This window comes from Sitodiplosis mosellana, unplaced genomic scaffold, assembly GCF_009176505.1.
Source record: "Sitodiplosis mosellana isolate CC-2019 unplaced genomic scaffold, AAFC_SMos_1.0 Smas_scaffold_2, whole genome shotgun sequence".
Taxonomy (NCBI): domain Eukaryota; kingdom Metazoa; phylum Arthropoda; class Insecta; order Diptera; family Cecidomyiidae; genus Sitodiplosis; species Sitodiplosis mosellana.
In genome coordinates this window covers 836,727-850,957 of record NW_022595245.1, presented here as the reverse complement: position 1 = coordinate 850,957, position 14,231 = coordinate 836,727, and the positions used below count along the sequence as shown (strand labels likewise).

Below are 14,231 nucleotides of genomic sequence, written 5' to 3'. Positions count from 1 at the left end.
AAATGTGATCGCTATGGGTTTTTTGGCACATTTCGTGTGTCGAAAAACATTTTCTTCATTCCCGAAAAATGAATGGAAGAAAACGAATAGTTCGAAACGAATTCGCTTTTGTAGACAGTGGAAACAATGAATGGCAAAAACTGAAAATTTTTCAGGACAAAAGTCGATTTTCGGCAAGAAACTATTTCTAAGTAGTTATTTCTAGGAACATGAAATAATCAATCATGAATTATGAGTCGCGCGAAGCAGTGCCATTTAGTTGCGATTTATCAGATAAGCGGTTTGTTGATTAAATTCACGATTCAAACAAGACATACATATCTATGGGTGAGATTGAGAGTGGAGTATGTTTTTTCTTCGATTTTTATTTTTGAAAAGGCGAGTATGTTTTCTGATGATTCTGTTGGCGTTAAAGTAGAGTATGTTGTAGTACCGTCTAGCCTCCGCGGTCTTCATGGTTTTCGCGCAACTGATAAAAGATAACAACATAGTGTCTTCGGCAAAGTTGTAGTACTTGAAGTCTTCTATAACTAAGCTGAAGAAAGTTATCTCTTATCTCTTATCAGTTGCGCGCAAATCGCGCACATAAAAAAGCAAATTTTATATAGAACTTTTTTTTTCTTATCATTTTTCGCGCTTTTCGCGGAACTGATAAGAGATAAGAGATAACTGTCTTCAGCGATGTTATAGAAGACCTCGAGTGCTACAACTTTGCCGAAGACACCAAGTTGTTATCTCTTATCAGTTCCGCGGAAACCGTGAAAAACCGCGAGGACCCGCTAAAAACGAACATACTCGCTTTTAACCATTTTTAAGTCGACAGAAACTTGCTCTTCTCTTTCGTAACAAAGTCAATCAAACATACACTACTCTCAATCTCACCCATAGATATATGGTTCGATTCGTGTCTTCATTTTATTCATCAAGTCGAATGAGTTTTTCTGTTGTTGCCAAAGAAATGGTTACTAAATCGATATCTTGTTGTTTGTCGATCATCGTCGGTACAATTAGAAGAGTCAAGCACCCGTTTCAATCTATTTGCTCTGTTGCAAAAATGTATGCTTATTTTATGGGTTAGTTCATGGTTTAAGCCAATTACATAGTTGCTTGCACATTCAAATCACTTTTCTCATCGCCGTCTATCGACCGTTTTGATCTTCGTTTCTGCTTTAATTCTTCTACGCTTTGGCAACCAATAGCTACTGCAACTCAATATAGTGAGTTAAATATTATAACAATGGCCCGACATCCAAAGAACATTGTCTTATGCGTAATTTTTGACTCGATTCTACTTCTCTGTTCTTTTTGTTTAGAACGACGCAGACTACAATAGATATGGCGTAATCACAGACAAAATCGAAAGTTCTTTGGAACAAAAACACCACGAACGAAAGAAAAAACTTCGCTTCCTATAGTAAAATATAGTAAACATTGCGGGCCGTTGCGCTTGTCGCTAAACAATATAATATATACGTAGAGAAGACGTGAATATTTGCATAAAATTACTGAGCTGTAACCTTATATCGAGAGTGTTCACAACTCATGCACACACACACACACACACACACACACTTCGTATTATGTGTGTTGTGTGCGTGTTTCGTTTTTGGTATTCGGATGATATTAAGTCATCGCTTTTATAGTGTGACTCGATATCTACCAAGAGACGTGAGTGAAGTAATCAACAGAGAGTGAGAGAGTAAACAAGACATAAATGTTCGGTTATACCCATTTAAACATAGTAAACAATGCAGGAAAAAAAGAGACTGAAACCATCATAAAAAATACTCACGGAACACCTTTTTTTAATACGATTCCATAATTGTTTTGTTATTATTTTTGTTCCTTGTTTTCTATTTCGATCCAACAATTCGAGCAACCATATTTTATCGGAGCTGATAAAGTTTTCATGAGAATAATGTCATGTTACATTGACTCATGTAGTGGGTTTTTTAAGCCTGAAAAAAATCGATATGCTCAAGCACTATCGATGAACTGTTATCCACGCGCACCGCACCGCATTCACGTAAACGTAATCTAATGCCATCATACGTGATGCATTTTTAAACCTTACACTTCTTTGTTCAACTTGTGCGTTCTTGTCATATATGGTTCTTGTTGTGCACAACCTAATCGCGTTCGACCAACTGACACATTCCCTCCAATCCAACATCAACAGCCCCACCACATCTGGCTAAATAATTGAAATTAATTCGATGAAACAATCGGACGACAACGTTTTGCGTGAAACTAACAAAAAATACATCAAACGCGGCCTGACCCGCCCTTCACCAAAGCGAAAAAAAACTCATAACATATCAAATACATTTTATAAATTCGAACACATAATAAATTCCAATTTGCCATTTGGAGATATGGAATGTGGAACAGAAATTAAAATCAACACACATATGAAGTTTGATGTGTGGCTAGGGAGAAAAAACAACTGTTCTGTGTAGTGGGTGCTAATTCTTCTCGTTTCTCTATCACTAACATATATATCTATCTATTGCGTTGGTTTTTTTTCGGTCGACACACACCTAGCTAACAAAAAGCGATTGCAAGTTTGGGCTGCGGCTGTGTTTAACAACACTACTCGGTGAAACGAAATATGTTTTGAATCGACCAACTATATTTCGCATGTCTTTTTTTCAATTGGTGTGTATCAAATATCAGATATAGAACGAAAACAATAAAAAAAACTGTGTGTCTACATTATCAACTGAAGCTTGACTAATAAATTTTGTTTATTACTCGAAAAGCATCCAAAACCAACTTGAACAAGTGTGTTTGTGTGTACGTGAGAGAGAGAATAGACAAATCGAGTGGCTAGAATTTACTTACAATTTGATTTGAAGTTTCCTTTTTCGATTTCACAAGAAAACTCCAAAGAAAGCTGAATTCAATTTGTTTGGTTGGTTCTCACATAAATTTTGTTACACTTTTTTTTCTTTGTCTCCCTCGTTTTTGTTGTTGTTAATAAGCCGTCTTTCACACCGAGTGAAAAGTGGTGAACGCACGAATCGAGAATTTTCGCTTCGATTTTATATTTTCTTCGTTAGTAAAACGAAGTGAAAAAAAACGCACTGCGAACAATGAACTCTTTGCTTGTTTGGTCGAATTTTTTTTCTTCGAGAGTTCCTCTCGAGAAAAACGATAGATAGACGAAGCAAAATAAAAAAAACTCACAATTGATAAGTGAATTTTCACACTAGGAATTTCTAGATTGCAGAGAAAAGCAAACGCCGAAAAATTCAGTATGGCTGAAAATATCCAGATTTTTCTCTGTAGAAATGATTTTCGCCCCGTTTTTCACGTTTCAATATAACAATGGTCTTTGGACTAAAAACGTATGATATTCTCACGCCGCCGTAGCTCGACTACTGCCAGTTCAACATCGGGCTGTGATGCGTTTTGGCTAACGTTGTTATTTGCTTCGCTTGAGAATTGGTACGTATGTGTGTCTGTCTCTGTATGTGTACGAAGGAGCTTATCAACAACAACAACACAAAATAAGGATGGATGGATGCACACGAACACATATATAGCAACGTCGTCTGTTTAATCAATATATTCGCAGAAAACAGAAAAATACGATTTTGGCGGTGGTGCGACGATGATTTTACCTTTTTCGCCTATTTTATTGCGGCCTCTTTTCTGTTTAATACGCGCGCTGCCTTCAAAATGGTATTATTTATTTGCGTTTGTCACGAACCGGAGAAAGAGACTGAAAAAGAGTTTTACACTTTGTACTTCTCGTCGATGCTGTTTTTCTTCACTCCACCAGCTCGTAGGACAGTTACATCGACGACAGAATGGTTGGTAATAACAACAACAAGGGAAATATGAACTGCGCAAAAATGTAAACGAGGAAAAGAAATCACTACGCACTGCGCGCGTTTGTCGTGTATACGAATATGGTTCGGAATGTGGTCACACAGTTCAAATGACCAAAAATGTCAATGCGAAAGTTTCACTTTTCATCACAAAAAATACTAACGCCGTTTGAAATCAATCAATTGGCCGATGAAAGCACCGCTTGCAATTAACACGCAATTATATAATAAATTTGAAATGAACGAAAAAAAAAGACCAAGTGGATTTTATCTCTTTCTATCGGCTCGGTTTTATTTTTGGTCATCAACTACGTTTTTCAACTCGTATTCTGGTACACTCAAGTGGTGTTTGTGTCGTTCGCACGTTCAACAAGAGAGAAGCTTCTGTTCACTAAAACGCAAGTACCCAAACTGCACTTGCGCGCGTATTCATAGAGAGAAACGAGTGTTGGTATAAGACGGCGTTGACGATGTAATGTCACAAATGATTCGCATACACACTCACACACACACATGCTCACATACACCCAGCGAACACTGACACTGTGTGTGCACGTACCGCTGATACTGTTGCCGATGATGTTATTGTTTTGTTTACGAACGAGTTTATGACTTGTGTGTGATTTCAGTCAGTCGCGCGCTCTTCACCCATCATCTCTCGTATAGAAGTAGACAGAAAAAACATGACGTAAACATTTGCTGCAAAATGAAAAAAAAACACATTTTTTATCTACTCTTTATCATGCATTTGCCGACGGTTGTAATAATAGCTGTTCTTCTTTTACCGACTAACTATCGTCGTTTTTCCACATATAGTTACTTCGAAGCAAGTAGAACCAGTAGGTAAATTATATAGTGACGATGAGAATACCCGCTTACATTCCAGTATGCATGTATGAATTTCTCCGCACGACGTTCGCTTCACCCATGAATCAAAGAAACATGATTGAAAGTGTCTCAAAACAATTATTTACAACATTTTTTTTTCTTCTTTCTTCGTTTTTTTTTGTACGATGGAAGCACGAGTTCATTCCAAAGAAATGCCAACCTGTTGTACCAGCACACCGGCTCTATTGCCACGATGTAATTAAGACTTCTTTGAAACATTTTCAATCGAAACCATTAAAGTTTATTACCTATGCGATACAAATGTATAGTCAAGTTTGTTAGTTACTTGGCGTTACATTGTCGAAGATTAATGAGAAATCCTAAGAAATCCTCGGTTGCAATCAATGATACGTTTATCATATTCGCACTAGTTTTTTGTTGTTGTCGGGCGAAATAATTTCATTCTTCTATAGAATAAATTTCGAATGAAACTTTTTTGAAGTAGGCAAGGTAGGTGTATGCCGCAGTCAGTATGGCAGGCAAACAGGCCATAACCAATCCATTTCATCTAATCGGAAAACAATCAAATGCTAGTCTAGGTCATGGCTTAGCTGCCACCGGAGATATCTCGGTTCGGTGTACACTACTGACGAGAACAAAAAAGGGGAAATGAAATTGAATTAGCATCTACTTAGCATTACATTTTATCGAAGAAAACGAGCTGCAGCCATGCCATCGTCGTTTGTTTTTAAAATAAAATAAAAACAACAACAACCTTAGACATTTCATACCCGTTCATTTTATGTGGTATTCTAATGCTCCCATCATGCCATATCATAAAATATAAATTTTTACTCATACATCGGGAAAAATGAATAAATAAGTTTTATACTGGCGTTGTCTATTGCCGAATCCGATTAGTCTTTTCTAATATGCGCGCATTTGAAATTTATGCGATGAACGTGCGCAAATTCATGTTTAATAGATATAAAGTAGGAAATCCGTAACCCTCGTGACTTTTAAACATTCTATTCCAATGTTATAGTGCTCGCGGTTTTTCTCTCTCTCTTTCTCTCCCTCTATGTCTCTCGTTATCTCATCGGTGGCACACGCGAATGTGCATTTGAAATGTGACTACGGGCAAAAAGTTCTTCACCCGAAATAAAACAACGGCAACCAACAAAAGAAAAGAATCATATGTAATGTGAATGAAAACATGTTGCTCTGGTGTCGCCCGTGAATGGCATCTAACGCTTGTTCTGTATTTATGGTACCAGTTGAAAAAATTTCGTACAACTATATATCCGATACATACATAAATATTCTCAAACTGACTGTCCTTCACTTTTGTCTTTTGTATCGCATTTTTTATTTTCTGCGCTAGCACACTGGTCGCGGTTCTTTTTTTTTGTTCACTTAACCGTTTGGTTCACATGGAAAGGTACAGAAAAATGCATGAGTTTAAATGAAGCACTGCCGTGTCAAACATTTATTCGGCTTAGATATGTGATACGTGTGTATATGCTTGATGGAAAGTATGCAGTAAAATTATAGATGGCCACAAAATGAAACACAAAGTATACATGTGACGAGGGAACATTTTTCATCATTTTCATCGCCATAGTCTCCCGTCTCTCATTTCTTTTCGATTCACTTTCGTTGATGTAGCTTCAAAAATGTGGTGGCGTAGCCGCCTATTTTTAGCCAATACCTTTTGTTTTAATACTCTTGCATGCACAACGAGAGTTGAAATACATTGCTCTCTCTCTCCTTCTCTCACTCTCAACATGCATATTTATGATCTAATTCAATGACTGTGTGTACTAACCAGCACAACATGAAAATGCCCTCTTTAAAAACAACAAGAGCAACAAGAAACGCACATACGAAAGAACAGAGAGAATAAAAAACACATTCTCAATGTTCACTTCAGTTGAAGGAGTGTTTACGTGATTGTGCATATCATCATGCGATTTAAAGAGTAAACGAAAAAAAAATTCAAACATTCAACGGCAAATCGAGTATAACCCAAATCGATTAAGTCTTTGAATGCATGCACAATGTATTATTTGCCGTTTTTTTGATTAATGATCAAGATATTTTACCGTATCAGTACTCGATCAATTTCACTGAGTGAAAAAAGAAGGAAAAAGGATTAAATACATTCGTCACACACACAAAAATTTAAAAAAAACTGAATCCATTGATTTAGACGGCATGCATGTTGGTTTGAGCTATTTGAAGTACAAACATTCCTTGCAGTCGAGTGCCAAACGACAGCGCTAATGAATTTTGAGGTGGTATTCATTATAATAAATAGAAACTATTGCTATTATCAGCAGCAGCAGTTATGTAAATGATCGTACGTAACTGTGAATTGTGTTCACTGTTCACACACAATTGTGAAATCTTCAATTTTTCGTCTTTCAATTTTCGACTTTGTAAATTCTTTCCTCCTGAATCTTTGTCACACTCTTCAATCTTTATAGCTTCAAAACGGTTAGTCTAAATGCAGGCGATTTTTGTGATTCAGTGAGATCTCGTCATTTGAACGTGGGAGAAACATTCAAAAAATGTTTGCGTATTTGTTGCTTTTTTTGAACGCTGAACGCTCATTTAATAAACCAAATCAAGTGTAGGAGAAATGAAATTCCTTCATCAAAGAATCGTGCTGTTCAGTGGTTGGCCAACTGATTTTACACCGATTCACGTATCTCCACATCTTATATAAACAATCGAAGAGGAAAAATAAAAATAAATTCTCACTTGGACAGACGACTGATCTAAAACAATCATAGGGAAAAAACATTGTCGCACTACACTTAAGATTCTGTTGTTTTTGTCAGTTTTAATGCGATTTACTCGTATTTTCTTTCCGATTTACTCGTTTTCGAAAACTGTGATACCGGGAATTGAGAGTTTTTCGATTCATTTTGTCGAACCGGGCAGTTGAACTAAATTTATAGATTTTTGGGAGTTTACCGGTATTTTAAAATGAGTTATTTTAAACCGTCTGAAATAGAAAACACCGCAATTTTGCTAATTTTCCATGGTTTTTGAATGTTATTTTGAAAATGAAGCAATTTCTTGAAATACACATAATTCTATTTTCGAGCATTTATGAACAAGTCCAAGTATATCGTGAATCGTTTCTCAGCATGAACTCTGCCAAATGTTGACAAATTTCATTGTAATTTCAAATGAAGCGATTTTTAATGTTTGATCGAGATGATAATTTGTTATTTACAAATGGATTTAAAGGAGTGAATAGATTTCAGCTACTTTGGTATCAATTTGAGCTAAATTATTTGGCTTCAATGCAAAAAAACAATTTTTTTCTTGAATTTTATCAATTTTCTTTTTCTCTTATATAGAATTTGAACGATAATTTAGAGAACAAGACCAATATGTGAACTTATGCTTTTAACGAGGCGAGAATTATTCTTGAATTTTTGACTCTTTTGGCTATATAACTTTATCGCATAGATAAATCCGTCTAAATTTCGAACCTTTCCCGCAGAAAACTTAAAACTTTCCTGTACCTATAAATTCAGAAAAAACTTGACAAAGGACAATGAAAAAATAATAGAAAAATAATAAAAAATTAACTGAGATGATGAATTGAATCAATATTGTTGTTGTTGATCATTATTCATTTGAATAGAATGTTCCTGCTTAAGAAGGATTATCGTAATTTTTGATAGCTCAGCGCTTTGTTCTGAACTAAAAATATATTCAAATCGTTTGAGTGCAAATGTCAAGAGTTCTACCTCTTTCACGCAATTCAATTGGTTTCATGATAGTCACACGAAGAGATAAATATCTGCCAATTTTTATTCATTTCATTTCGAAACACTAAAAAGTGAACACTAAAATGACCACCGTTCGAAATAATTCAACTTGAAATCCGGCAATTTCAATCATATTCAGTAGCAAATTCATTTTCATTTCCGTTGTTTCTGCGACTATTGAACAATTTATAGAACGAAACGATTTTTCTTAACGTCGATTGCCTAGCTAATATGCGGTGCATTTGTATTCACATTAGAGACAAATTGCTTTGTAAAACTCAAACATGTGTCTTCCAACGATAAATTTGGCGTGAAAACCTAGTGTGCAAAGCATGTAATGGTTTTATATTCATTTCAATGCCTTTGTCGACACTAAATATGTGTACGGAAGACGTAAACATAAATCGCATGTTCAATCTCGTCGAACAGAAAAATCCGTTCAATTTGCGATAGTTGAGCCGAAAAGATGATTCATTCCATCTAAATGTTTGCAAATATGCCGATAATTTGCTGCTTTCAGCTTTATTTTTGGTGGAAAAATGGAATGAACATAACATCACCACTACTAAGAGTTATTATCAAGAACTTGGCCACAAAAACAACATGCTCCAAAAATATCTTTCTTCTTCGTTGGTTCGGCCTGGTATAAATGTTCATACTATGAAAATGATGCAAAGAAGGAACATTTGTACCAGTGCCGAGTTAACCAAATTTGGTGCCCGAAGCAAAAATGATTTTGGTGCCCCTTGCAATTTTTTCCCGTTATATATACAAATAATTATTGATAAAATGAACGTACGTATCGAATGCGAGCGGTAGCGAGCCAATTTTTTTTTAGAAATACCATTTTAGGGGCACCAAAAACATTTTTGGGCCCATTTTTGGCTGCGTGTTTTCTTTTTCAGATTATTAAAAAAAATTCCCATGCTTGTGGTGCCCCCAAGAACGTGGTGCCCGAGGCAACTGCCTCATTTGCCATATGGCTTACTCGGCACTGATTTGTACGGCGACGAGAATGAAAAAAAATATATGCCAATTTCCGTCACTAGGATTTCTATTTTGTCAATTTTTTACACGGTTTCCGTCGTGCATTTCGTCGTCATTCAGTCCGTCGATAAATCGGCGTCGAATCGAGTTGGCATCATCGTAACCTAAAATAAAGGTACGGCACAACTTTATCACACGAAAAAAGCGCGGTCTGATACATTTATAGCATTGACTATAACAATTGTATGCGGCTTTTATTTGACTGTCGTTTTTTTCCCTTTCTTTTTCGTATTCCCATCGATTCGCTTTTCATTCCCGAAATTTTTCTGTGAGTTAGATCGATTCATGCGTCTCATTTTCGCTCTCTCCCTTTCGTACGGTGCCAAAATAGACTGTTAACACTCGAACAGTGTTTCGCATTTTGTATGTGATTATTAACAAGTCGGGGGCTCACAGTCAGATACGTGAAAAAAAAGAACTTGAACCGAGAACTGAGAGAAGAATAAAACGCAACAACAACAGCAGTGGCAACGGCAGAGAGAAAATACGAAACATGTAATAAAGCGAGACGTTTTAAGCAACTTATAATTTGGCTTGGATTCGTTCGATATTTTTAAAAATAGCATAAGCTATGTAGGCTTTTGGTAAAATATATGCGCGCTGATTCAGAGAGCGGTCGCACGCGCGCGAGCGCATAAGGACAGAACCGAAATGTCGATGTGCCGACTTTTCACGATTTCATTGGCCAACATTTCACAACCATTTTTTTTTCATTAAATTCACTCGCCCGTTCGTGTATTCGGCCCCGTGATGGTTCGGCTTCCGAACACCGACTACGTAACCGAACACGAAATTTTTCGATCGCACGTAGGTGACTTGAGACCACAGCACATTCGATATTCACTTCTCGATCGTTGTATCACTTGAGTGCTTTCACAGTCAAGACAGAACACATAAAATCACGAAATGGTGAGTTTTCTCTCTAACTCTAAAAATCTTTTTTTGCCATAGAACAAATGAAATTTTTTTCATTCTGAAAGTGATTAGAAAAGTGTTTGCAAGGACGATTTTATTTGTGAATTAAAGTTTTTTTTAAAAAAGATTACAATTTATAACGAAAAGTTGATTTAAGAAAAGAAAAATCGAATCAGCGACCAATTTATGTGAAAAGTCAACTATTTCATAAAAATTGTCATCTCGTAATAAGGGTGTAACAAGTGATTTAACATTTTTATTTTAAAAAACTTGCAAAAAACGACGAAATTTATTGAATTTCTAAAGAAAACATTTCGAAATTGATCTTCGTCGGTTTTGCTCTCATTAAATTTCAGTGCAAAAAGGAAATGAATCAGAAGAATGCGTAACTTAGACGCATGCGTCGAAAGTTATGATTAGAAGTCGATCGAAAAACTTCGACAATGTGAAAATTGAAATGTGAACAGACAAATTCATTTGTTTTCTTCTTTGAATGGATCCGGTCATCTTAATTTTGCATAGTTCAATTCGTACAAAAACCTAAAAACGAACTTTCCGACATAAAATGTGAGGATTATGGCAGCCATGATCAATAGTTGAAGTTAAGAGAATTGCACAAAAGTTATCGCTGGGTTGAACAAAAAATTGCAGAGATTGTGATCTAAAAATAACGTCAATTCGGTCAACATATTTCTCCTTACTGTGTAAGGCGGGAGAGCGAGAAAGAGCCGAAAACCGAGAGCAAACAACACCTACACCTTTCTCTGTCGACCGCATTTGCAATACACATGAGCATAGGCGCTGTCCCCACACCTTGTGTAATAGTTTTTCATGCCGAAAAGAAAATACGAAAGAGCAGAAGAAAAATTGCGATTGCGTCAGCATCGCTCGCTTCGACGTTTTTTTTTTTTAATTCTCACCCAAAGTTAACGCAGTGAATGTGTAGGAGTTCAAAAAGTGGCCTTTATATTTAATTCGGGAGAAAATCGTCCGAAAAATACAAATATGTCACACAATCCATCAAATGATATAATAATATGCTACTGAATACTGAATTTCTTCTTTTCTCACATTTTTTAGGCAGATTTACCAAGATCCGATGTTGAAAGTGAGTATCGTTTAAAATACCAAGCTATTGAACGTTTTTCAACAAGATGTCAAGCTACTTGAATGTTTCTCGCCCCAACTGAATGCATTTCAAATACGATTTGGAAAGAAGAAAAGACGACGAAAATCCCAATCGAAATGAAAATCATTTTATGACTTGTTCAAACGTATGGAAAATTCAAAAGCTCTCGCCAACGTTAAAATGTTATTTGCAAACTTCTGGGTGTGAGTAATGCGAATTGCTGTGTGTATCACCATCTCAACGGGTGTTGTCTAAAAATAGCGGCACATTGAAACGGCGGTGATTTTACCTCGATCGGTCGATGCTATGATTGTCGGGTGCTTATGATCGCAACATATATGGCATTCTTTCGAGCGAGAAACATTCACTTGACTCTTCACAATTCTATTTAAAGCGCGCGTACGCTCTCTCTCTCTCTCTCTCTCTCTCTCACGCTCTATCTCAACAACGACTTTGACAACTAAATTTCCATTGTTTTTTTTCGCCTCGTCTCCGCTATGCAGAAGCCGAATTTGCTTTCTCCATCTATGATGCTGATGGTTCAAACAAGATCGATGCCTATGATCTTGGCGATGTTTTGCGAGCACTCAACTGCAACCCAACTCTTGCTTTGGTCGAAAAATTGGGCGGCACCAAAAAGCGTGGTGAAAAATTGTTGTCCCTCGAAGAGTTCTTGCCAATCTATGCTCAAGTGAAAAAAGACAAAGAACAAGGTTGCTATGAAGATTTCCTTGAATGTCTTAAATTGTACGACAAAAACGAGAACGGTTTGATGTTGCTCGCCGAATTGAACCACGCTTTGCTCGCCCTTGGTAAGCATTCGAACATTTTTTTCTATCTCAACCGTTGATTGTACTAGGAAAATTCATGTTTGATGTCGTTCACAGGTGATCCACTTGAACCAGAACAAGTTGAAGCTGTATTCAAGGACTGCATGCCAGAAGAAAATGATGATGGTGAAATCAAATATGCCCGTAAGTAACAGTCGCTATTTTGATTCTATATCATTGGACTCGTTAAATTTCTCTATTCATATTCCAAACATAAGATTTTCTATGTTCTTGTATCATTTTCACTTGATCACTTCTTTATGTGTTCGTGTCTTATCAAATTTTCATTGAGTTTTCTATTAAATGTTAAAAATGGTAAAATTTTCTGTTAAATCCTAAAAAAAATCATGATTAAGATCAAACTTCTATTATGTATTTTCGATTGTTGATTCATGTTGAGGATACAAAAAGCTTAGGTCGAGAGTACAAAAAGCCTATTTATAAGAAATTTTATGTTAAAAACCATTTCATCATTGAATTTTCTCTCTCCTTTTTTTCGATTTGTGTTTTATGTGCATTCCTGAACAAATTCATCGTCGTAAAAAAACGTCGACTCTGTGACCACAATCCAATATGTGTACTATGTTAATAACACTCGATGTCCGAACAGAATTCTTGAAAAACATGATGGTCATGGCTCCACTTTTACCCTAGATGTATATCAAATCACCATGGAATAAATAAAACCTAATTTCTGTTGTAAATTTAAATAAAAAAATATCTGTCTGTCGCAATCTATGCCCGAAAACGAATAAGTAAGTATACATATACCAATCACCATTATTGTTTACCGTCTATGAATCCAAAATATTCACACCTTTGCAAATGGGCATTGATATCATTGTAAAATACTAAATAAACATCACCGAAGCTACCGAAAGTAGAATGTTTCTATGTTAACTTTTTTGTCTTTGTTTACCGAAAAAAGAAGTGTAAAGTGATCACATTTCAACTGGTCTGAATAATTGAAAGAAATCATTTGCTCGTGTGACCTTTTGCTGCTTTCTCTTTCTTTTCTCTTTTCAATTCACTCAATTTCCGTTTTGTTTTATTTCTATTTTCAGCATTTTTGGCTGCGATGTGCGAGGTTGAACCACCTCAAGAGTAAACTAGAGCTTCATCTTGATTCATTTCATTTTATTTATTTTCTTTTTTTTTCTTTTTATAACTTCTTTAAAATAAACTGAATAAAGCGGCATTCACTTATGTAAAAAAAGAATTGAACAATCCGAGAAAAAAATTCAATAAAAAACAAAGAAAATCACCAAAATTTTGCGCTAATTTTAAATCCACAATCATTGTCATAACAAATACACCATTCAATTTAATTACTTCCAAACCCTTGTGATGGAGAATGATTGTACGAAGAGGTCATTTACGCGAAAATTGTTCAATTTTTGATCAATTTCTCTGAAAAATTCATTTCGATATTTTTTTTTTTTTCTTCAAAATTCATAATTGGATCGGATTCACAAAAAATAAAATGAAACTGCCAGTCGAAATGCCATTATTTAATCCATCAACATTTTCCAACCACAAGGGTTTGGTTTTATGAACTGTTTGCATTTCGAGAATATCATATACAAAAAGACCAGATTTCGATTTAAGAAATAGTCGTCTCGAACAATTAAATGGAAAGATGAGCATTAAATGTGTAGCCATTTTCATGATTGCTTTGTTTTATTCTTTTCGTGGAATTTCGTTTCACATTGATATTATTTTCTTCTGGATCAAATCACCTGAAGGTAAGTTAATTTCTTCTTCAGAAGGCAATCGTCTGACATCTTCGACTAAGATCGAAGACTTCGATTTGGAGATGATGGTACCTTGGATAATCTTGTATACTGATATTCAT

The 14,231-nt window shown here is 35.7% G+C and overlaps 1 protein-coding gene across 2 annotated transcripts; it reads left to right on the top strand.

Annotated features, from left to right (window-relative positions):
* Window positions 1-10,278: 10,278 nt before the first annotated feature.
* LOC129565357 (myosin light chain alkali) lies at window positions 10,279-14,046 on the top strand. 2 transcript variants are annotated; one of them, XR_008687603.1, is made up of 6 exons: window positions 10,279-10,411; window positions 11,498-11,525; window positions 12,050-12,358; window positions 12,434-12,520; window positions 12,987-13,131; window positions 13,441-14,046. XR_008687603.1 is itself a non-coding variant. In XM_055440161.1 (5 exons), the coding sequence occupies exons 1-5, from the start codon at window positions 10,409-10,411 to the stop codon at window positions 13,482-13,484; spliced, it is 471 nt and encodes a 156-aa protein (XP_055296136.1). In that variant the 5' UTR covers window positions 10,279-10,408; the 3' UTR covers window positions 13,485-14,046. The 2 variants fall into 2 exon arrangements, 1 of the variants encoding a protein (XP_055296136.1); XM_055440161.1 differs by lacking the exon at window positions 12,987-13,131.
* Window positions 14,047-14,231: the final 185 nt, after the last annotated feature.